Source organism: Erinaceus europaeus, chromosome 13 (assembly GCF_950295315.1).
Source record: "Erinaceus europaeus chromosome 13, mEriEur2.1, whole genome shotgun sequence".
Lineage (NCBI taxonomy): Eukaryota > Metazoa > Chordata > Mammalia > Eulipotyphla > Erinaceidae > Erinaceus > Erinaceus europaeus.
Window position 1 is genome coordinate 90061223 of NC_080174.1, and position 25912 is coordinate 90087134.

Genomic DNA, 25912 nt, shown 5'->3' on the forward strand with positions numbered 1-25912 from the left:
TGGGGTCTCAGGATTGTGGCTCAAATACCCTAGTGCCTGTTGGGTGGGGATAGGGCAGGGGTAGCTGTGGCTCTGAGTGAGCTGGAGCTAGCCAGCTTGAAGTGGCTGCTGAGAGTAAGTTTAGGTTTTTAGCTGCTGGTGCTTCTTGAGTGACATTCAAGCTCAGTTTCTTGCTTGGCTAGTTCCCCAGTCACAGCATCTCTTGAAAGCCAATTGGACAGTGCCCTGACTCCTTCCCCCCAACTGCACTTTAAGTGATTCGGTGTTGGTTATGCAAAAAGACTCTTGTGCCTGAGTGTCTAAAGTCCAAGGTTCGATCCCCTGCACCACCATAAGCCAGAGCTGAGCAGTGTTCTTGTCTCTCTCAATCTGAGTATCTCTCTCATTATGGTTTACTAAAAAAATTACTTAAGAGATACTATGACAGGGGTCTGAGTGGTGGCGCACCTGGTTGATAGCACATGTTACAATGTGCAAGTACCCAAGTTTGACTCCCTGGTCCCCACTTGCAGGGGAAAACTTCACAATTAGTGAACCATTGCTGCAGGTATCTCTCTGTCCCCACTTTCCCCTCGATTTCTGGCTGCCTCTATTCAATAAAGATAATTTTAAAAAGTGCTAGGACAGAATCCAGGAATTTGTGTATAGCTGGCCTTTCTTTTAGGCTTCTTGCAGGGTGCTGGGAGTAGTGCTGATGTCTCTTCAGAGAGTTTTCCCTAAACAGCACTCTAATACCAACTCATCCTTGACTGAGAGTCTCATGATCTCATCTCAGATTCTTGACTCAGGTTGAGAGCAAGGAAGAACCTGATAGTCAGGTGGAAAATTCAGTCTCCCTGTCAGTGTCCCACAGCTCCCAGCTCCTCCTGGTAGAGCACTGCGTGCTGTGCCTTCACTGCGCCTAGGGTGTCAACAGATAAATACTAAGGAATCTTTTCCCATTTTTCTTTACCCTCAGTGATAGCTTTTATGTTTCTGGAGTCTAATAAGCACTCCTAGTGCAGTTGCATTTTGTTTGTATTCCCTTTATCCTGAATTTAGCAGCAAATCCAGCAGGAGAAATGTCTTAGTAATGGTCTGTTTTCCAAGCAAATGCAGTTCCACACCTTCAGCTGAAGGACATGACAAGGGGATAACTGTTCTCTAATTTGTAGTGGAAGCAGTGTGGTCTACAGAAATGTGGCAATGTGTGACTTCCAGCTAGAGATCAGAATTTCTTATTTTTTGAGTTAATTATCTTTCTCCTCTGTCTTCATGGCAGGGGGGCAGCCCCAGCAGGTCTCAGGGATCCTGAAGGAGGAGAGGCTTCGGTGAAGAATGAGGAAGAATAAGAGACAAGTGAGTTGATGCTGAATCAAGCTCAAGCACACATCTCTATCATGCTCAAGCAGAACTTTATTTTCACAGTTTCATAAGGCTTAGATCATTAATACCAAAATCGCTAAGGTATAGATTATTAAAACAAAATCACCAGGGCTTTGATTATTAAAAATAAAAATCACCAAGAAGGACAGTACAGGTAGGGAATATTTCCTGCTTTGTGGAACAAATACATTCCAGTGGTATTTTTCTCCGTAGAGATCACATCACATTTTCTCTGTCTTTTGTTATTCCTGTACCTGTATGCTAGGCAGATGTCCTATTGATTAAGATTAATAGTCTACCTATTATGTATGTATGTTTATGCCATCCTCCTGTCTCTATGCATCAGAAGCCATGGTTCATAGAAAGTTCCAGCTTGTTATGTTTCTAGGGGCCGTAAATAAATTGATAGCCCCATTTTTATAAATTCTGTATCATTGTTTGATCAAGAAGTTTTTTTTTTTTCCCTTACTAAGAAGGTACCAAGGTGGTGCTGACCTGGCTAGCCTCCCCATAAAGTTAAGCTCTTTAGCTGATATCCATCTTCCTTGTATGCTCACTATGTGACCTAGCTTCTCATGTACTATTCTTGCATGAGGAAGTGGAAGCATAGCAGTGTGTGGTAGATTAATATGCTCACTATGTGACCTAGGTTCTTATGTACTATTCCTGCATAAGGAAGTGGAAACATAGTGGTGTGTGGTAGATTAAAAGGCCCATTGTATCTAGGTAGGTACCATAACTTTTCATTTATTAAATATGCTATGTAAGGTGGCCTCTACACTGAGGAAAACCAAAAATCATTCTCTGTATTTTAGGGGGAATACTAAAGGACGTGGTGTAGATAAAGGGGAAGTCAATTCTTCCTCTTGGAGTCTCCTGAAAATTCTGCATTACTGATATTGCTTGTTCCATTATGATCAACCTTACAGAGTGCAGTGCAGGTTTTGTCATTACTTTTGTTATTGTTCAGGCTCTGAGCCTGGTCACAAGTAAAGATTATTAAGGCCACACAGCCCTATACATGGCAAAAGGCAGCAAGGTTTCAGTTTGACCTGAAGAGTGCACCCATGCTGAGTGTCCTGCGAAGCTGGTACTGTGTCAAGCAGCTCGCATAGTGGCACCTGCACCATCCTCATTCACAGGTGGAAGTAGTGGTTCTGTAGATTCTCTTTGCAGGGAGTGTTGGGGATTTTGTGTTATTAGAATGAAAGTGGCAAGACGTCATTGGAGATTTGTTCTCTTTTTCAGCAATGTCCCTGAGGTTGTCAGCACTCTATAAATGGGCTTGTCTGAAGCACTAACCAAAATTGTGTTAAGATGTCAATTCATGGGCCTCATGATAAAACTACATTAGAAATCACAATTTCTAAATTGATAGGTAAAACTGCAAGACTGCCATTTTTTAATTTAATGAATTTGAATATATAGGTAAGATTCAATTAATCCTTAATACTCAATGGTTTGTATAATCACTAGGCCTTGAAAAATAAATCTTGTTTCGCTTACTTATTTTACTACTGCTCAGTTCTGTTTTGTGGTGGCATGACGATTGAAGCTGGGTCTTTGGAGTCTCAGGCAAAGAGACTCTGCATGGCCATTGTGCTAGTTACCCCTGTATTTTTTATTTTCTTATTATTACCAATTTACAGTGCAGTTCTTGCTTATGGTGCTGTAGGGGACTGAACCTGGGATTTGAGCCTCAGGCACCAGAGTCTCTTTGCATAGCCAGGATGCTATTTACCCCCACCCAGGAAATACTCTTTACATTTCATTCAGCCTAGACTTCCCTTTAGTATTAAACATGAAATTTTCAGAAAAATCATCTATAACCTTATTATATGTTTTTCCCAATGAGATCATTCTAGCTTATGTTTTTTGATTGACTATTTGGTTTTAATATGTGTACTATCATTCATGTGCAGCTCAGAGGTGGATAAACCAATCTATAATTTGTCAGTAATTTGACAGTATTTTGCAAAATTGTATTATTTCAGGGCTACTCTCACCTTCACAGGGTTTGTATGAGACAACACACCCACCACCATTGTTTTTGCAACACACAAACACCACTATTCTCACAAACTTCAAGTGGCAGCTTGGTTACATTTTTTTTTTAATATTTATTTGTTTATTTATTCCTTTTTGTTGCCCTTGTCATTGTTGGATAGGACAGAGAGTAATGGAGAGAGGAGGGGAAGACAGAGACCGGGGAGAGAAAGATGGACACATGCCGAGCTAGCTTCAAGGGCTGGAGAGATGATCCAGGAAGCAACAGACCACCTCTAGGTCGGGACATGGAAGAGAGAGTAACCAGAAATGGAAGTGGCTTTTACAATACCATAAGTGGGAAGGGCTCAAAATGGTAGGGGCTTCCCTAGCAACCATTGCCAGGGATTCACCTGATGGGAACGAACAACACCCTGTGAGAACCTAGGAAGGAGACCTTTAATCATTTACATGGAACAGGAACCATCTGGTGCTGTCTTCACTGTACTTCACCTTATGATCTGATTAGTGTTATTGTGAGTCTTGGGTTAAATAGGAAGGCTCACAGGCAGTTTACTAGAGGGAACGCCAGGCTTAGGCTGAAAGAGAAACTGAAGAGTCTGCTCTGCTCCACATGGATCTGGGTGAGGTGGTCAGTGCAGTTCACACTTCCCATTGAAGCAGTAGAAGTTGTGGGTTGGACAGGGACACCATGGAGAGCACTAGGGAGACTCCATGGATGGTTGTTGGAGGAAAGCCTCTCTCATCTGTCTCTTTTCCTCTTTAAATAAAAAGTGAAGAGATTAGGGACTTGGAAGATGCTTAGTTTTATCATGTAGGTGTGAGACCCCAAGTTCATTTCCTAGTGACATATTAAAAAAGAAAAAAAAAAAACAGCAGGTGGTGGTAGTGGTAGCTCACCTGGTACAGCACACAAGTTATCCTGCTCAAGGATCCATGTTCAAGTCCCCAGTCCCTACCTGCAGGGTAGACGCTTCATGAGAGGTGGAGGAGTGCTGCAAGTGCCCTTCTTCTTACCGCCCCCCTCTGCCTTTTACCATCTATCAAAAGAAAAAGAAAAAAGAAAAGAGAGGGAGGAAGAAAGAAAGGTAAAAAGGAAAGAAAAAGAGAAGTCCTCCAGGAATGGTAGAGTTGTGCGGGCACAGAGCCACCTGAGATAAGTCTGGTGGCAAAGAAAGAAAGAGAAACCCGGTTCGAACCCCGGCTCCCCACCTGCAGGGGAGTCGCTTCACAGGCGGTGAAGCAGGTCTGCAGGTGTCTGTCTTTCTCTCCTCTCTGTCTTCCCCTCCTCTTTCCATTTCTCTCTCTCCTATCCAACAACGACAACAACAATAATAACTACAACAATAAAACAACAAGGGCAACAAAAGGGAATAAATAAAATAAATATTTAAATAAATAAAACTTAAAAAAAAAGAAAGAAAAAGAAGTGTCATAAGAACTTCCACTTAAATGCACCTGCACTTCATTGCTCCCAGAGGACTCCTCCACTTTCAATTTCAGACAGAGAGGAGAGGGAAAGAGAGAGATAGAGACAGAGAGGAGAGGGAGAGAGAGAGAGAATCACAGCACTGTTCCAATCTTCAGAGAGCTTTCTGCAGTACCATGCATAACACTCTCATGTACAGTGTGTGTGGAGGGGTGGTGGGGACCTGAACCTGGGTTCTTTCACATGGCAAAGTAAATGCTCTACCAGGTGAGCTAACACTTGACCCCCTTGGATTTCTCTTATGATATTGAAACCCAAAGCATGACAAAGTGGAACTAACCACGCAGGTTTCCAGTAGGTACTTTAGAAAGGAATACAAGAAGAAAAAAAAAAGAAGTTGTGGGTTGGAAGGATCCTAAAAGTGGTGAGAAATTCACTATGTAGGCTCCCTAGTAGGTCCCAAGATTTCCCCTCTCTGTCAGCTCAGCCTCTGAGCTTCCCAGCATCCTGGGTCTGGGGGTCTGGGGCTCTCGGCTTCTAATAGGGCGTCTGTGGTGGTCTGAGTCTCTGCTGGTGGTGGTAGGCCCTCCTCTTGGCTCTGATTCTGGCCCTCCCCCGGAATCCAGGGAGAAGTTGGAAAAAGGGTGAGGGGGGCTCCTGCTGGGGTTTCCAGGCTTCCCACCAGCTCTCTCCACCCCCGTTTCTGTGTCTCTGGACTTGGGGGACTTGCTTGATAAACCAGGAAGGTGAGGAGTTTATGGGGGTCTGGGACATGACCCATGCCACTTTCGGGTCTCCCAAGGCCTCTCAGTGACCCCCCCCCCCCAAAGTTGAATGGTTGCTGCCTGTGCCTCTCAAGAAGCCAGCTTGGACTGGGGTGCCCAAACTCCTCTTGCAGCAACCCACCCACCCCAACTCCCTGGTGGGGCCACGCCCATGTGAGTGCCTTCCCCCAAATGGAGATAAAGCTGCCAGCCTTTTCCTTATGTATTTATTGTTATTGTTTTCGTCCTCACATGCATCCCTGTGCTCAGGGTGGGATTGAGTGGTGGGGGGCTCACACAATGATTTCCTTTTTTTCTTTTAAATTTTACTATTATTGTTATTATTTATTAAAAGTTACATCACCAGAGCCAGGTGGTGACGCACCTTTTTTATTTTTTAAAATTTTATTTATTTACTAATTAGAAAGATAGGAGGAGACAGAAAGAACCAGATGTCACACTGTCACAAGTGCTGCAGGGGATGGAACTCAGGACCTCATGCTTGTGATTCCAAAACCTTGTCACTGCTCCATCTCCTGGACCACTGCTGTCTTTATTTTAACCAGAGCATTTCTTTTTATTTTATTTTATTTTTATTTATTTTTTTATTTATAAAAAGTAACATTGACAACACCATAGTATAAGAGGGTACCAACTTCCCACAATTCCCACCACTAGGCCTCTGTATCCCATCGCTCCCCTGATAGCTTCACTATTCTTTAGCCCTCTGGGAGTATGGACCCAAGATCATGGTGGGATGCAGAAGATTGAAGGTCTGGCTTCTGTAATTTCTTCCCCCCTGAACATAGGTGTTGACTGGTCAATCCATACTCCCAGTCTGTCTCTCTCTGTCTCTCTCTTTCCTTAGTGGGGAAGGGCTCTGGGGAAGTGGAGCTGCAAGGCACTTTGGTGGTGTTGTCTGTCTAGGGAAGTCTGGTCGCATCCTGCTAACATCTGGAACCTGGTGGCTGAAAAGAGAATTAACATACAAAGCCAAACAAATTGTTGAACAATCATGGATCTAATGGCAGGAATAGTGCAGATGAATTGTTAGGGTGTCCTCCATTGTGTGAATAGCTAGTAGGCATATTTTATTTTTTTATTTTATTTTTTTTTAATTTTTTTTATTTAAGAAAGGATTAATTAACAAAACCATAGGGTAGGAGGGGTACAACTCCACACAATTCCCACCGCCCAATCTCCATATCCCATCCCCTCCCCTGATAGCTTTCTCATTCTCTATCCCTCTGGGAGCATGGACCCAGGGTCATTGAGGGTTGCAGAAGGTAGAAGGTCTGGCTTCTGTAATTGCTTCCCCGCTGAACATGGGCGTTGACTGGTCGGTCCATACTCCCAGTCTGCCTCTCTCTTTCCCTAGTAGGGTGGGTCTCTGGGGAAGCTGAGCTCCAGGACACATTGGTGGGGTCTTCAATCCAGGAAAGCCTGGCTAGCATCCTGATGGCATCTGGAACCTGGTGATTGAAAAGAGAGTTAACATACAAAGCCAAACAAATTGTTGAGCCATCATGGACCCAAAGCTTGGAATAGTGGAGAGGAAGTGTTAGGGAGGGTACTCACTGCAAACTCTAGTATACTTCTGCTTTCTTACTTTGGTGCCATACTCCAAACTCAGTCAATTTCTGCTTTGCGTTTCTACTTTTTTTTTTTTTTTTACATGCATAACATTCCCCAGATTCCCATTAACAATACAACCCCCACTGTGTTATTCATCATTTTTCATGGACCTGTATTCTTCCCACCCCAGAGTCTTTTACTTTGGTGTAATACTCCAATTCCGTTTCAGGTTTGACTTGTGTTTTCTTTTCTAATCTTGTTTTTCAACTTCGGCCTGAGAGTGAGATCATCCTGTATTCATCCTTCTGTTTCTGACTTATTTCACTCAACATGATTTTTTGAAGGTCCATCCAAGATGGGCTGAAAACGGTGAAGTCACCATTTTTTTTACAGCTGAGTAGTATTCCATTGTGTGTATATACCACAACTTGCTCAGCCACTCATCTGTTGTTGGACACCTGGGTTGCTTCCAGGTTTTGGCTATTACAAATTGTGCTGCCAAGAACATATGTGTACACAGATCTTTTTGGATGGATGTGTTGGGTTCCTTAGGATATATCCCCAGGAGGGGAATTGCAGGGTCATAGGGTAGGTCCATTTCTAGCTTTCTGAGAGTTCTCCAGACTGTTCTCCACAGAGGTTGGACCAATTGACATTCCCACCAGTAGTGTAGGAGGGTTCCTTTGACCCCACACCCTCTCCAGCATTTGCTGCTGTTACCTTTTCTGATGTGTAACATTCTCAAGGAGTGAAGTGATATCTCATTGTTGTCTTGATTTGCATTTCTGTGACAATCAGAGACTTGGAGCATTTTTTCATGTGTTTTTCAGCCTTTTGGATCTCTTCTGTGGTGAATATTCTGTTCAAGTCCTCCCCCCATTTTTGGATGGGGTTATTTGTTGTCTTGTTGTTGAGTCTGGCAAGCTCTTCATATATGTTGTTAACCAGAGCATTTCTCAACTCTGGCTTTTGGTGGTGTGGGGGACTGGGACTGTGGAACTGAGACTCAAGGGGCTATTTGCATAACAATTATGCTATCTATCTACCACCACCCAGGAGTGATGATCTAAATAACAAAATAACTTCCTTTTCTCCTGATGGCCTGGGAGTGAATGGTAACCTTCCATGGATTGCAGAGTTGGAAGTTGACCCTGTTTCCTGCAGGAAAAATTCACTGGAACACTGACTCCATGAGGGCCAGAGAGTTTCTTCTTTCTTTCTTTCCTTCCTTCCTCCACTATTCCAGGTGCCTATTAGATCCTTGTTGAATGAGATTTATATAAATGATAGAGCATTAAGAAGCAAACAAACAACAGAAATGGCACCAGGCTAACCAGTGCTCACATGGCTAAGCATACATATTACTGTGCAGAAGGATATGGGTTCAAATCCCTGGTCTCCACCTGCAGGGGGAAGGCATCACAAGTGTTGAAGCAGGGCTGTGGTGTCTTGCTGACTCTCTGTCTCCCCCACTCCCTCTCAATTTCTGTCTCTATCCAATAATAACTAACTCAATAAATAAGAGATTTTTTTTGAAAAGTAAAAATATATTTCTCTCCCAACTTGAAATCTTACAAATTCTTTGATGACACTTTTTTCTTCTTCTTAGACTTCATCATTGTCTATTTCTTAACAATATCTATTTATTCCTTTTGTTTCCCTTGTTTTCTTTGAGTTTTATATAGGTGAAGAGAATCTCTTAAGTCCCCAGAGGCTATAGGTTCAATTCCAGTTACCTTCTAGTTCACTCTCCCTATCAAATTCTCTTTCCCTATGTAAACTCTACATTATAAATAAGGAAGACAATATCCAAAACAGATCAGCACTTGTGAGCACCCCCTGCATGTGAGAACTAGGTGATTGAATCTAAGTCCTTTTATATGGCAATGTAAGCACCCTATCAGTTGTACTACACATAGCAACTAAGGTTTTATCATTTACTCTTTACAAAACTATAGAGGGGAAGTGTGAGAATAGGGATATCTCTCTGTCACATGACATGCCAGGGATTATACTCAGGGTCTCATGAAAGAATGTCTAGTATTCTAATCAATGTACCAACTTCTAGACAATGATTAAGAGGTATTTGATGCTCAAGTCAGCGAACATGTTTATAGATGAAACAGTCATTCAAAGGCTTCATAAATTAGAGACAGGATAATCTTCTGTCACTTGCATTTTCTCACAAGAAAATATTGCACATATTTTAGGGCTCAGTGACCTATGAAGATGTAACTGTGATATTCACTCAAGAGGAGTGGGCACTATTGAATCCTTCAGAGAAGAAACTCTACAGAGATGTGATGTGTGAAAACTTCAGAAACTTTCTCTCAATAGGTAACTATAATTGCCTTAATTTTTCAACCAGAAGACAAATCACTTTTTGTTAGCAATGTAAAACTGGAGCAAGGTTTGACCATGAGTCACGATGGATCAAAAAGTCAACAACCTATTTGTATAATTTCTAATACATTTATATTTTGTAATTTTAGAAAAGATACAAGAACATTCCACCAAAGAGCAGCATAACTTGCCTGGGAGTAAACAAAGGTGAGAGATACATTTACAAGTAAACTGGAATTTTTAAAATAGGGCAACGATGCTTAGTATTGGAAACAAGAATATCTTCAATGTATGAATATCTATATTTTTATGATACTTAGAGGTAGTCCTTATAGAAAAGATCAATATTTTGATAATGATTTTGATATATTTTGATATTGGCATGTGCCACTGCCCAGCCCTAATTACCAATTTTTTACATTTACTGCCGGGGTAGAGTGGCGGTACCTCTTCCCGGGTGCATGCTCTCTGGGTCGGTGAGAACTCAACCAGAGCCAGCCTGGGTTTCTACTCACTCAGAAACCCAGGGGAGATACCAGGAACTCATGTAAGCATGGTAATGCAATATCTTTATTGATCAGAAAGTGAAGGCTTTTATAGGCCAGAGCCTGAAGTGGCCAGTCAGAAACAGAAATGGCTAGGAAGGGTGTGGAGAAAGGCAAAAGCTGCTGGGAAGGTATAAAATTCCTTAGCAACTATTGTGATGGTTTTAACTGGTGGGATTAGTATTCCCCCTTCAGGCAGGGCGGGTCTTGAGGTAGAATGAGGATAGATCAAAGGAATGGAATGGGTGGGTATCTTTCAGGCAAAACAGTTATTATGTAAATAGGCCATAGTATCAGTGGAGCAGGGGAAGCTGGCTTTATGCCCAGCAGCACATTACTTTTAACTTGAGATCTTTTTTTAATTTTGAGTATCTGATATTTTTCAGTATAAGTTTTTAATCAAATTTATTATTAATATCTGATTTTGTGGCTTCATGCATAAAATAATTTCCTGCATTTTATAATAGAATCAATTACAATTTTGTTCATTAAAATGTCTTTAATAATTCATTATTTTACAGTAATACAACAGTGAATATCTCTGAGGGCAAAAAAAGTCAGAATGGTAGAAAATCTCAAGAATGCGAAGTACACAACAAATTATTCACTTATTCTAATCATCTTCAACAACATGAAAGAATTCACAGTGGAGAGAAACCATATGTATGTAAACTATGTAGTAAAGCATTCAGTTATTCCAGTCAGCTTCGTACACATGAAAGAACTCACAGTGGAGAGAAACCCTATGAATGTAAACTATGTAGTAAAACATTCAGTCATTCCAGTACTCTTCGGATACATGAAAGAATTCACAGTGGAGAGAAACCCTATGAATGTAAACTATGTAGTAAAACATTCAGTCATTCCAGTACTCTTCGAACACATGAAAGACTTCACAGTGGAGAGAAACCCTATGAATGTAAACTATGTAGTAAAACATTCACTGATTCTAATACTCTTCGGTCACATGAAAGAATTCACAGTGGAGAGAAACCTTATGAATGTAAACTATGTAGTAAGACATTCAGACATTCAAATACTCTTCGGAAACATAGAAGAACTCACAGTGGAGAGAAACCCTATGTATGTCAACTATGTAGTAAAACATTCAGTTGTTCTGGTAATCTTCGGATACATGAAAGAACTCACAGTGGAGAGAAACCCTATGTATGTAAACTATGTAGTAAAACATTCAGTTATTCCAGTCAGCTTCGTACACATGAAAGAACTCACAGTGGAGAAAAACCTTATGTATGTAAACTATGTAGTAAAGTATTCAGTTATTCCAGTCAGCTTCGTACACATGAAAGAACTCACATTGGTGAAAAACCCTATGAATGTAAACTGTGTAGTAAAACGTTTGGAAACTCCAGTAATCTTCGGTCACATGAAAGACTTCACAGTGGAGAGAAACCCTATGAATGTAAACTATGTAGTAAAACATTCAGTAAGTTCAGTACTCTTCGATCACATGAAAGAATTCACAGTGGAGAGAAACCTTATGAATGTAAACTATGTAGTAAGACATTTAGACATTCCAGTACTCTTCGGAAACATACAAGAACACACAGTGGAGAGAAACCATATGAATGTAAACTATGTAGTAAAACATTCCGTTGTTCTGGTAATCTTCGGATACATGAAAGAATTCACAGTGGAGAGAATCCCTATGTATGTAAACTATGTAGTAAAACGTGCATTTCTTCCAGTCATCTTCGGATACATGAACGAACTCACAGTGGCGAGAAACTCTATGTATGTAAAGTATGTAGTAAAGCATTCGGTCATTCCAGTACTCTTCGGACACATGAAAGAATTCACAGTGGAGAGAAACCCTATGTATGTAAACTATGCAGTAAAGCATTCAGTTATTCCAGTCAGCTTCGTACACATGAAAGACTTCACAGTGGAGAGATACCCTATGTATGTAAACTATGTAGTAAAGCATTCAGTTATTCCAGTCAGCTTCGTACACATGAAAGAACTCACAGTGGAGAAAAACCCTATGAATGTAAACTATGTAGTAAAACATTCGGAAAATTTAGTAATCTTCGGTCACATGAAAGACTTCACAGTGGAGAGAAACCCTATGAATGTAAACTGTGTAGTAAAACATTCAGTGATTTCAGTACTCTTCGGTCACATGAAAGAATTCACAGTGGAGAGAAACCTTATGAATGTAAACTATGTAGTAAGACATTTAGACATTCTAGTACTCTTCGAAAACATACAAGAACTCACAGTGGAGAGAAACCCTATGAATGTAAACTATGTAGTAAAACATTCCGTTGTTCTGGTAATCTTCGGGTACATGAAAGAACTCACAGTGGAGAGAATCCCTATGTATGTAAACTATGTAGTAAAACATTCATTTCTTCCAGTCATCTTCGATCACATGAACGAACTCACAGTGGAGAGAAACTCTATGTATGTAAAGTATGTAGTAAAGCATTCAGTCATTCCAGTACTCTACGGACACATGAAAGAATTCACAGTGGAGAGAAACCCTATAAATGTAAACTATGTAGTAAAACATTCATTTGTTCCAGTAGGCTTCGAAAACATGAAAGAATTCACATGAAAGGATTCCGTTACTATCTATCTAATAATGACAACATTAATAAGAACAGTAATTACTAAAGAAACAATAAAATAATTTTAAGACAACCTTTTATAAAAATATAAAAGAAAAATAGTTCTTACCAGTGTAGGCATTTTAGAATGACTTTACAGACCTAGGAAGGACCTTTAGTGAATGTAAAACAGTGAAATAATAATGGCTGCTACAATATGTTAATCTTTATTTCTTTTTGCATAACTTGTATTTGTCTAGTTGGAAAGTACATATTCTCTCTAAATTTCTCTTTTTTTCTTTATTGGGGAATAAATGTTTTACATCTAACAGTAAATACAGTAGTTTGTACATGCATAAAATTCCCCAGTTTCCCATATAACAATACAACCCCCACTAGGTCCTCTGTCATCCTTCATGGACCTGTATTCTCCCCACCCACCCCAGATTCTTTTACTTTGGTGCGATACACCAATTCAATTTCAAGTTCTATTTGTGTTTTCTGACCTTGTTTTTCACCTTCTGCCTGAGAGTGAGATCATCCCATATTCATCCTTCTATTTCTGACTTATTTCCCTTAACATGATTTTTTCAAGGTCCATCCAAGATCCTCTGAAAACAGTATACTCACCATTTTTTTAGAGCTGAGTAGTATTCCATGGTGTATATTACAACTTGCTCAGCCACTCATATGTTGTTGGACACCTGGGTTGCTTCCAGGTTTTGGCTATTACAAATTGTGCTGCTAAGAGCATATATGTACACAGATCTTTTTGGATGGCTGTGTTCGGTTCCTTAGGATATATCCCCAGCAGAGGAATTGCAGGATCCTAGGGTAGGTCCATTTCTAGCCTTCTGAGAGTTCTCCAGACTGTTCTCCACAGAGGTTGGACCAACTTACATTCCCACCAGCAGTGTAGGACCCCACACCCTCTCCAGCATTTGCTGCTGCTACCTTTTCTGATGTATGACATTCTCACAGGAGTGAAGTGGTATCTCATTGTTGTCTTGATTTGCATTTCTCTGACAATCAGAGACTTGGAGCATTTTTTCATGTGTTTCTCGGCCTTTTGGATCTCTTCTGTGGTGAATATTCTGTCTATGTCCTCCCCCATTTTTGGATGGTGTTATTTGTTGAGTTTGGCAAGCTGTTTATATATGTTGGTTATTAAACTCTTGTTTGATAGTTTGTGGTCTAACATCCAAGTCCTTGATCCACTTGGAATTTAATTTTGTATCTGGTGAAATACAGTGGTTCAGTTTCATTCTTCTACATGTTTCAATCCATTGTTTCCAGCATCATTTGTTGAAGAGACTCTGCTTTCCCCATGTAATCGTCTGGGCCCCTTTGTCAAAGTGTAGATGTCCATAGGTGTGGGGGATCACTTCTGGGCTCTCAATTCTATTCCACTGGTCAGTGTGTGTTCATGTTCCGGTACCAAGCAGTTTTGATGACAGTGGCCCTATAATACAGTTTGAGATCTGGGAGTGTGATGCCTCTGGTTCTGTTCTTTTTTCTCAAGATTGTTTTGGCAATTCTAGGTTTTTCCTGGTTCCAGATAAACATTTGTAGCATTTGTTCTATTCTAAAAAATGTGCTTGGTATCTTGATGGAGACAGCATTAAATTTGTAGATGGTTCTGGGTAGTATATTCATTTTGATGATGTTAATTCTACCAACCTATGAACATGGAATATCTTTCCACTTCTTTGTGTCTTTTTCAATTTCTCTGAGTAGTGACTCATAATTTTCAGTATACAAGCCTTTCACTTCTTTGGTTAGGTTTACTCCTAGATATTTTATTGTTTTTGTTGCTATAGTAAAAGGAATTGATTTCTGGATTTCAATTTCTTCTAACTTAGTGTTTGCATTGGAGAATACCACTGACTTTTGAATGTTAATTGTGTAGCCTGACACCTTACGGTATTTCCTGATGATTTCCAAAAGCTTCTTGCTGGATTCTTTAGGTTTTTCTATGTATACTATTATGTCTTCTGCAAATAGGGAGAGTTTGACTTCTCTTCCAATATATATCCCTTTAATACCTTGCTCCTGCCTGATTGCTATGGCAAGAACTTCCAACACTATGTTGAATAGTAATTGTGATAGTGGGCAACCATGTCTTGTACCTGATCTGAGTGGAAATGCTTCCAGTTTTTCACCATTGAGTAGGATGTTGGCTGTAGGTTTGCTATATGTAGACTCCATTATCTTCAGGAATTTTCCATTTATTCTCATTTTTTGTGGTGTTTTGATCATAAAGGGATGTTGTATTTTGTCAAAGGCTTTCTCTGCATCTATTGATATGACCATGTGGTTTTTGGTCTTGCTTTTGTTGATGTGGTGGATCACATTGATTGATTTACGTATATTAAACCAACCTTGCATGCCTGGGATAAACCCCACTTGGTCATGATGAACAATCTTTTGAATATACTACTATATCCAGTTGGCTAGAATTTTATTCAGTATTTTAGCATCTATGTTCATCAGAGATATTGGTCTGTAGTTTTCTTTTTTGGTTGTGTCCCTGTCTGCTTTTGGTATCAGGGTGATGTTGGCTTCATAGAAGCTGGCAGGGAGTATTCCAGTGTCTTCAATCTTCTGGAAGACTTTTAAAAGTAGAGGTATTAGTTCTTTGAAGGTTTTGTAGAATTCATTTGTGAAACCATCTGGTCCAGAACTTATTTTTGGGGAGATTTTTGATAATTGTTTCAATTTCATTAGCTGTGATGGGCCTGTTCATGTTATCTACTTCCTCTTTACTTAGTTTGGAAGTTGGTAGGTATCTAGAAAATCGTCCATTTCTTCCAGGTTCTTTATCATGGTGGCATATAGTTGTTCATAGAAACCTCACATAATATATTGAATTTCTGCAGTGTTTGTATGATAACTCCTTTTTCGTTTAGTATCCAATTATTTGGGTTGTCTCCCCCTTTTTTTTGAGTCTAGCTAAAGGTTTATAAGAGACCTTTAAAACTTGTTCGTATGCTTCTAATTCTGCTTCTAAAACCCCTTCTGTTTCATTTGGTTTAATCCCCTGCTTAATACTGTATTCTGTTTACATAACCACTGTATTCTATTTACATAACCACTGCAGGGCATTGGTTCAATCCCCACTGGTTCATGATGTGTTTTTGCTCCGCCCCCTCTCCTTGCCACACCCTGATTTTCACCAGTCACTTCTCTCCACCCTCTCTACGTCACATCCTGTTCATACCCTACTTGAAAAGTATATATAAGGACAGCATTGTTAGTTTTAGTTTAGTTTTAGTTTAGTTTAGCTCAGCTTAGATTGTGCTGCATCCTGCATGAATAAAGAGATACTGCGTACAGCTCAACCATGAGTCCCAGGTTGTCTGTCTCCCGCCTGTGAAGCTATACCCGACATAATGGCACCTGAAACAGGGAGAACTTCTTTCAGGGCTGGCTTGGCAATAGTTGATTCCTTCAACTGTTGCTTGTCTGAGAAGGTTTTGATGCCTCCATCTAGTCTGAATGACAGTCTAGCAGGATATAGTATTCTTGGTTGAAAGCCTTTCTCATTGAGCACTCGATAGATATCTTGCCATTCTCTTCTGGCCTGTAGTGTTTGAATGGATAAGTCTGCTGCTAATCTATGGATTTTCCTTTGTAGGTGACTCTTTGTTTTTCTCTTGCAGCCTTCAGGATCCTCTCTTTATCCTTATTCCTTTCTATTCTAAGTATGATGTCTTGGTGTCTTTACATCTGGGTTAATTCTGTTTAGGACCCTCTGGGCTTCATTAATCTTTATGTCTTTGATGTTGTCTAGGCTAGAGAAATTTTCAGCTATTATGACCCAGAGAATGCTTTCTTCCTCTCCCTCTCTTCCTCTGGTATTCTAATAATGGGTATATTGTTTCTTTTGAAGTCATCCATAGGACTCTTGTTTTCAGCATCTCTTAGTCTCTTTTTGAGATCTCTTCTTTTTTGTTGTCTCTAATTCGTCCTTGATCTTGCTAATTCTGTTTTCAGTCTCATGGATTCTATTCTCTCTTCCCTCTACTGTTTTCTGGAGTTCATCTATTTTGTTGCCCTGTTCTGATACTTGTTTTCTCTGGGCTGGCTTCACAGGCGGGTAACAGACGACCAGAAACTCATGGCTGAGCTGCAGTTTAGTCTTTATTCACAAGCGGAGAAACAGTCCAACACCTAATCACCACAGAATGTGTTCCTCCATCTTTCTCCTCCAGCGGCAGCGTCAGGAACTCAGCAAGTACTTAGGATAAGGAGCAGGGAGAAGCACGAAAATAGCAAGGGCTAAACCAAATCTCCCGCAGGTGGGGGGAGTGAGACCAAAGCAATGTGAAGCATACCAACAGATACTGTTTTAGCTTGTTCAGCTAGTTGCATTCTTAGCTCAGCAATTTCAGCTTTCAGCTCTCTAATAACCATGAGATAATTAGTATTTTCTTTCATAGCCTCATTTGTTTCTGTATTTCTGTTGACAATTCTTTCAAATTTACTCACTCCTGTGATTATTTCCTTAGCTAGTGTTTGGATGTTGAACGCGTTATTTTGTGCTTCACCCTCTGGGGGACTTTTAGCTGGACTCTTGTCCTGGTTCATTTCTCCAATATTTCTTCTTGTTTTTTTAGCCATTTTATATATTATATTATGAGTTCCTTCTTTTAGTACTTTTCAAATTACTGATTACTATTTCCTGGATCGACTTGTGTCTAAGTAAGTTAATTAAAGGGTTCACAGTGGTGAAGTTAACAGTTGTTTCAATATTATTTTAATCCCTGAGTTGTAGGAGCTCAATGGTTTAAAAGCCTCTTTTTTTTTCTTCCCTGTAGGCTATGGGAGCCTGAGGGCGTTTAAACTATCAATAGGCTTCTTAGCTTAATCACTGACTCCTGACCAAGAGATAAAACAGGGTGTGGCAGAGATAATCCAGTGATTATGCAAAGAGACTTTCACAGCCCCTCAGCTATGCCACAGAGGTATAGGTCTTCTCTTGAGTTTCCTGGTTAGATCTCTTTCCCCTGGTGTCCTTCCCTGCCACTGCTCCAGTTTCTGAGGGCAGTAGCAATGGAGACTCAGAGTTGCACTTGATGAGTCTCCGGAGAGTTCTCTCCTCTCTTCAGTTGTCCCCTTGTTGGTGGAACAGACTGGACGTTGTGTCAGACTGTTAGCAGTCTCTTAATCTCACAACAGGCATGTGAAAATACTCTCAAAGTCACTGATTATCACGGAAGGGAAATAAAACAATGTGAGATTGTCAAGCTTTAGAAGAGACAGAAACACCAATTGTTGAAAAAGCTACTGATGGGAGTCAGGTAGTAGCGCAGCAGGTTAAGTGCACATGGCACAAATCGCAAGGATGGGCATAAGGATCCGGTTCAATCCTCTGGCTCCTCACCAGCGGGGGAGTCTCTTCACAGACGGTGAAGCAGGTCTGCTGGTGTCTTATCTTTAACTCCCCCTCTCTGTCTTCCCCTCTCTCCATTTCTCTGTCCTATGCAACAAGGACATCAACAATAACTACAACAATAAAACAACAAGGGCAACAAAAGGAAATAAATAATAAAAATAAATTTTAAAGGAAAATGGTACTGAGTGGTCCCAGCAGTGGTTTTATTCAAAACCCACCCACTGTACCACCTCTTGTGCCCTAAATATATAGATTTTTATTTATGTAAGGGAAACACTAACAAAAACCATAGTATAACATAAGTCCACACTATTCCCACCACCAGAAATCCATGTCTCATCCTCTTCCCTGAAAGCTTTGCTATTCTTTGTCTCTCTAGGAGTATGGACCTATGGCCATTTTGGGGTGCAGATAGTGGAAGGCTTGGCTTCTGTAATTGCTTCCCCCCTGAACATGGGATTTAACTAGTGTTTTGATGTTGACCTCATTATTTTGTGCTTTAACCTTTGGGGGACTTTTAGCTGGGCTCTTGTCCTGATTCTGCAAAAAGACTATTTTTTTGTTATTTTTTTTTACCAGAGCACTGTTCAGCTCTAGCTTATGGTGGTATGGGGAATTGAACATGGGACATTGGAAACTCAGGCATGAGAGTCTCTTTGCATAAACATTATGCTATCTACCTTTGTCCCCCCCCATACACTTTTTCCCCAAAAAGTAAAGTGTAATTATTTTAGATCACCACTTGAGAGCGTCACAGCTTCAAACTTCTATCAGGTGTGCAGTGTTCCTGGGTCATTTTTGAGTCCCAAAAGAGGTTGATTTGGATGAGGGCTTGCATTTTCCAGAATAATGGTTGAGATGGGTATCCATTCTGACAAGAGAACTAGAGAAGGTGGGGCCAGGTGGTGGCACATATGGTTAAGCGCTCACATTACAATGCTCAAAGACCCTGGTTCAAGTCCCTGCTCTCCACCTACAGGGGGAAATTTCACAAGTGGTGAAGCATGGCTGCAGGTGTCTCTACCTCCTCCCCTATTAATTTTTGTCTCTGTTCAGTAGTAATTAAAAATTTTTAAATCATAACTATGGGGGGGACAACTGAAGAGCTGGGATAACTGATGACTTTAACCACAGACTAGTGAGTTTTTTAAAGGCCAGAAACCATAGCCTGAGGGCCCTAATGAGAGGAGGAGTTCAATCTTACTCCTCTACCATCAACCAGAGAAAAGCAGTTATTGTTGTTATTGATGTCATCTTTGTTGGATAGGACAGAGAGAAATGGAGAGAGTGGGGGAGAAAGACACCTGCAGTCCTGCTTCATCACTTGTGAAGTGACTTCACCTGTAGGTGGGGAGCCAGGGGCTCAACTGGGATCCTTCAGCCAGTCCTTGCACTTGGCACCACCTGCACTTAACCCGCTGTGCTACCACCCGGCTCCCCAATTGTCTCTTATGAGCCAGAGAGACAGGCCAGAGCACCATTCAGTGCTGTCCCAGGTGGCTCCAGGAAAACTGTCCCTCTCCCTGTGTGTCTGCTACTCTGCTGTTGCATCTCCAGGATGACATTGCCTGTCATGAGCACCAGTGCTGCTGTTCTCCAAGGGCAGGTCCCCATAACTGAGTCCTCCTTGGAAGACAGTGTCAGGAGTAGCAGGCCCTTGAAAGGCAAAGTCACCTAGGCCTGTGAGCAAAAGGCTGGCAAAGTAGGCCTGCGAGCCCCTGACCTTTCTCTTAGAATTATCAGAGAAAGCTGACAAAAAGACGAAGACTTTACAGATTCCTTGGAAAAATGATACTTTGCCAATTCCCTGGTAAAAATAGTTACCTGCATGTACTTTCATGCCCATAACTGCATGTACTTTTACTCCTCCATCTTGTTCTGTACCTTCTTTTATGCCTTGAGAAATTTACAAAGTTGCTAGATGCATGCTGTAAGTGCTATAAAAGAAAGAGAAAAATAAACCCAGGTGCTCAGTTAATGAACTGGGGCCCTCCTGATCCCATTGCACTGTCTTCTTTCTTTTCTCAATCCTAGAGCCCCCTCCAGGTACTTCTGTTCCTGATCGGCTGGATCTGGCCAGAAGATAGTCATCTTCACATCTTTATCTTAGAAAATCAAGGACACTCCTTGAGGCATGGGGAATAGCATAAGTGTTATAAAAGCACCTTTCTGCCTCAGTCCCTGAAGTTTCAGGTTCATTCCCATAAATCAGAACTAATCAGAGCCTGGTTAAAAAGGGGGGCCAGGTGGTGGCGCAACTGGTTGAGTGCACATGTTAAAATGTGCAAGGACCCAGGTTCAAGCCCCCAGTCCCCCCCCCTGCAGGGGGAAAGCTTCACAAGTGGTGAAGCAGTGCTGCAGGTGTCTCTCTGTCTCTCCCCCTCTCTACCCCTCGTTTCCCTCTGTATCCAATAAATAAATAAAGAAAATAAAAAAGTAGCAATAATAGTAACAGCTGTACAGAGGAAAAAAATTGTTTTCTTCCTAAAGACAAAACCAGGACCATGTGGTTGTACATCTAATTGAGTGCACATGTTAACAATGTGCAAGAACCCAAGTTTGAATCCCTGGTCCCCACATGCAGGAGGAAAGCTTCATGAGTAGTGAAGCAGTGCTATAGGTGTCTCTCTCCCTCTATCCGCCATCCCCTCTCAATTTTTGGCTGTCTCTATCCAATAAATATAAAAATTTTTAAAAAGACAACCTCCATTCCATTCTATTGAGCCACTCGAAAATGACCTGGAGAGATGCTGACAGCACAGGTAAGCATAATACCTGTCACTCCCCATGCCCGTCTTCTGCACTTGAGAAGGTGGGCTGGAGGCCTTCACCTAACTTTCCAAGTTCAGTTAGGAGACATGTACAAAATTTATAACATCACTTCCTAACAGAGTCAAACTCAGGCTTCTGAGCCATCAGTTTCTTGCTGGATTTAGCTTTATAATAGTATCTGTTAGCATTGAAGCTTTTTATCAGCTGTTGCTGATTTTCACTGTTGGAAGAAGCAAGAGGAAGAACCAGTTAAAAGGTAAGATAGCATAATGGTTATGCAGACTCTCATGCCTAAAGCTCCAAGGTCCCAGGTTCAAAGCCCTACACCACCATAAGAGAGCTGAGCAGTGCTCTGCTTAAAAAAAAAAAAGATACAAAGAGCATAAGAATCCTTGGGGCCAGGTGGTGGCACAGCTGGTTGAGCACACATGAATCAATGCATAACGACCTGGGTTCCAATCCCTGCTTCCCACCTGCAGGGGGTGAAGCTTCACAAGTGGTGAAGCAGGTCTGCAGTTATCCCTCTCTCCCTTTCTGTCTCCCCTTTCCTTCTTAATTTCCAGCTATCTCTATTCAATAAAGATAATAAAATTATGAAAAAAGATAAGTCTTGTACCTTTTTTGTTTGTTTTGAATCATAAATAATCTTTAAAACAGAAACCCCTCCTAAGCACAGACTAGTCCTACACCACACTCACTGTTGAGAAGATAAAGGCACAGAACTTTCATGCTGAGTGTAGTGTGGAGCCAGACCATGTATTCTTACAGTATTATTGCTATTATTATAGCACTTATTTGCTGCTTATTAAAAATTTTTTTATTTTTGAGAGAGACACACAAACACCAAAGCACTGCTCATCTCTGGTTTATGGTGTTGGGGACTGAACCTGCGATTTAGGAGCCTCAGGCATAAGAGTCTGTTTGTATAACCATTATGCTATCTCCCCCTCCCTAATCTTACAATCTTATAAACCACTCTTAAAAATTATTTAAATATTTATTTTCTCTTTTGTTGCCCTTGATGTTTTTCATTATTGTTGTAGTTATTATGGTTGTTATGGATGTCATGGTTTGATAGGACAGACAAAACTGGAGAGAGGAGGGGAAGACGGGGAGAGAAAGACAGACACCTGCAGACCTGCTTCACCACTTGTGAAGCGACTCCCTTGCAGGTGGGGAGCCGGGAGCTCAAACCAGGATCCTTTGCGCCACATGTGCTTATCACACTGCACTACCCACTGACTCCCATAACCCACTCTTAATGAAAAATAAAAACTGCCTTGAAAAGAGAAAATGTACATATGCTAAATATATACTTTATCTTCAACACTGCATTATTTACAGTTAATCAAAATGAGGAATTAAACTTAAGTGCCCAAGGGCAGATTATTGCAATTTTAATATATACTTAGTGAAAGACTACTCCACAAAAAAAAACCACAAAAAATGAGATTAACTCAATTGGGACAAAACAGATGTAACTAGAGATGATTATGCTAAATGCAGTGACCCCAGCCAGGTGGTAGTCTCACATGTGGGATATAAATGGCAAAGAACTCGCAAAAAAGAAAAAATATATTCAAATTGTTTCTTGGGCTTTTTGAAAATTATAGTGGTTGGGGAGCTACACAGTCTTTTGATGGAATGTTCAGTGACTTCCCATTATGGTAAAAAACCTTATCTTCTTACACACTATTAACTCACTAATAAAGAAAGTAAACCATTGAGTAGTGTAGTCCAGGAACACCACTTGGCTTGGCAGGGCAGTGCATATATTCCTAGGAAAACTAAAATCTAAAGTTTATATATAGAGAGCTTCCTCTTACAGATAAACTAATAAAATAAGGGTCCCAGTGGTGGTACATCCAGCAAAGCATGCAAAAATAAAGCAAAACAAAAACAGACTAATAAACAAGCAAACAAAAAACATGCATTCAGTTTCTAAAGAAAGAGTAGTGAAAGGTGCTGGGTAGTGCCATACTTGGTTGAGCACACCCAGGTTCAATGTGAGAGCCTTCTACTGCACTGACAGCTGATGTCCTCTTTCCTGACAGGAGGGTCAGGCTGCAGGTGTTAAACTGTCTCCCAATGAAGCCCAGTGACAGTTGTTGGCATGGGTTAGCACTGTTGTTTTCGACGGGTTATGTTGTTTTCGCCGGGCTGGCTTCACGGGCGGGTAACAGACGACCCGGGATTCATGGCTGGGTTGTAGCCAGTATCTCTTTATTCATGCAGGACACAGCACAATCTAAGACGAGCTAAGTTAAACTCAAAGTACAGTACAGTAAAACTCACAATGCTGTCTTTATATATACTTGCCAAGTAAGGTGGAAACAGGATGTGACATAGAGAGGGTGGAGAGAAAAGTGACTGGTGAAAATCAGAGTGTGACAAAGAGGGGGCAGATTAGGCGAGAATCCTATCACTGAACCACAAATGCCCTGGAGGGAGGGTGTTTATGTAAATAGAATGAAGTGGTTATGTAAATAGAATAGTGTTAAGCAGGGTGGATTTAAACCAAATGAAACAGAAGGGGTCTCATGCATACCAACATAGCACAATATGAAGTCTCATCCATGGGAAGGCCTGGAGCAGAGAGAAAGTCCAGGAAGAAGCCCACTGGGACTCCCATGCAAGTACTCCTGGATGTTTGTGAAGATAAGGACTCCTGTGGATTCTTTTACATGCTCCAGTGGACCAGCAAGAAAGAAGACGTCTACTTGTGCTGCCAGAAGATGATCTTCAGTGGGAAGGGCATCAGATGCAGGTCCTGAATCGGGTCCCCCTGGATTGTGTGGAGGAAATGGAGCTGACTGTCACCTCACCTGGCTGATGCCCAACATGAAGATGTTTGCTCCTCTCCTAGGCAATACCAGGCTAGCGTGGGGGTGCCTCTTCCAAGACTCTGGGTTGGAGAGAAGGCAACTGGAGCCAGCCTGGGCTGCTACTCACTCAGCGACGTGAGAGAGTCAGTTATGGAGAGGGTCACCAAGGAGGTGGTCGGGCACCTGGGGAGAGAGGAGCGGTTCCTTGTCAAGATTATGATGAGTAGGTGGTATCTTAGAAATATCAGATTCAGGCAAGTCAAAAGTCATGGGTTTTTTTTTCAAAGAAAAAGGGGACATTTCTGAAGAGTAAGACAAACAGTAGAAACATAAAAGATAGGGGAAATGGGCCTTTGAGAAGATCCTACTCAAATACTCAACTTAAAAAGAAATGCCAAAAGCAAGGAAGGAAGGGTGAAAGGAAGGGAGACAGAGAGAGAGAGAGAGAAAGGGCATCCTTTAGATCACTGGGTGACTAATAAGCCAAGGAGTCTATCTTCATACACAAACTAGTAATCTTATCAGAGATATGTCCCAAATAGGTGCTCATTTTATTAACAGTTCACAGTACAACTGGAGGGCCTGCCTTTGGGTTATACACTCACTTAGGACCTCCTCATGAACTAATAGGACCACAACTCTACTACTGTCTATGGCCAGATAAATAAAATACAAGGTGAAACATCAAAAAAAAAAAAACCTCTCTTCCTCCCTCCTCTTTTCAACAGAGCACTGCTTAGCTCTGGTTTATGGTGGTGCAGGGGATTGAACCTGGGACTTTGGAACCTCAGGAATGAGAGTTTCTTTTCATAACCATTATGCTATCTACCCCCATCCTCTCTCTTCATCCTGATTCTTCCCTCTTGATTTCTGTCTCTATCCAACCAATAAATAAAGATAGTAAAAATTAAAAGATTTGGGAGTTGGGCAGTAGCGCAGCGAATTAAGGGCACATGGCATGAAGTGCAAGGACAAGCGTAAGGATCCCAGTTCCAGCCCCCGGCTTGCCACCTACAGGGAAGTCACTTCACAGGCAGTAAAGCGGGTCTGCAGGTGTCTATCTCTGCTCATCTCTCTCCATTTCTCTCTGTCCTATTAAAAAATCAATTTTTTAAAAAAATCTGGATGGTCATCTGATGGAAGTCAGGTCAAGGGCACATGTCTCACTAAGTACCAGCTTCTTTTCAATGCTCTGATCATAGATAAGCCCCATTTCTTCTAAGTATTAATGAAGATAATGGAATGTCCTCGAAATGAACTAGAATGTGCTAGAAATGAACCTCACACAGTAGCTCCAACAAGAATGTACAAAGTCCATATGAACTCTAGCAGACAACAACAAAACTGCTCTCATGTAGAATTGTCAAGACACTGATATACTTGAGTGTGATCAAACACTGCATAGTGAGAGACAATCACAGATCACACCTGAGCAAGTGCTGCTGACCACTTCAAGAACTAGGCTAATGCAGGAGCTCGAGGTGAGCCCTCAGCCCATAGCCTATGCTTTCTACTCAGTTACCACGCGATCACCCCCACACCTACCTACTATGGCCCTGCCAGGAACTTTGCATAGGTGGAATGTGAGCCAGTCTGACCCAAACTCAGAAAGTCAACACAGAATGACAAGGTGACTCACCTGACAGAAAACCTGCTTTGAGCCCAACCCAGCTTCAAACCCAGAATCACCTGAGAGTACTAGGAACAGGGAAGCTTTGGTATTATTCTCTCTCTCTCTTGTTCTCTATCACTGTCTGTGTGTCACTGTCTTCTCTCTGAAAATGTTTCCAGCAGCTGTGTAAGCAGACATGCTGAAGGCCCTAGCAAAAAATGTGTGTGTGTGTGTGTGTGTGTGTGTGTGTGTGTGTGTGTGTGTAAATAAAAAAATATGTGGTCCAGGAAGTGGCACAGTGGATAAATTATTGGACTCTCAAGCATGAGGTCCTGAGTTCCATTCCTATCAGCACATGTACCAGAGTGATGTCTTTTTTTTTCTCTCCCCCTTTCTCATTAATAATTAAAGTATTAATAAATTTAAAAATGTAAATACTATTAACTGTAAACCCCATCCATCTGACCCAAGGCCCATGTCTATCCAAATTTTCTGGGATAGCGTGGGGGTGCCTCTTCTCAGGTGCATTCTCTCTGGGTTGGAATGAACACAACCAAAGCCAGCCTGGGCTGCTACTCACTCAGCGATGTGAGAGTGATGACCCAAGAACAGAGCTGGTGGTGGCAAGGTGATTCAGTTCTTTATTGATCAGAGAGCCAAGGCTTTTAAAAGTCAGACCAAGTAAGTGGCAAGTCGGAAAGGGA

The 25912-nt window shown here is 41.3% G+C and overlaps 2 protein-coding genes across 6 annotated transcripts in view; one reads left to right on the forward strand and one right to left on the reverse strand.

The window, feature by feature from the left end:
- LOC103125922 (zinc finger protein 709-like) overlaps positions 1-12855 on the forward strand; it is a 46949-nt gene extending 34094 nt beyond the window's left edge. For 3 of the 5 annotated variants that reach the window (XM_060206409.1, XM_060206411.1, XM_060206410.1), the window contains 3 exons: positions 9351-9477; positions 9633-9690; positions 10550-12854. In XM_060206409.1, the coding sequence (XP_060062392.1) occupies positions 9351-9477; positions 9633-9690; positions 10550-12668 (2304 nt within the window). In that variant the 3' untranslated portion in view covers positions 12669-12854. Of the gene's footprint in view, positions 1-2483; positions 2794-9350; positions 9478-9632; positions 9691-10549 lie in introns of those variants that run through there. The other 2 variants (XM_060206412.1, XM_060206413.1) reach the window with 2 other exon arrangements.
- Positions 1-25912, reverse strand: part of LOC107523368 (zinc finger protein 709-like) — a 486341-nt gene that overhangs the window by 299414 nt on the left and 161015 nt on the right. The window lies entirely within an intron of this gene.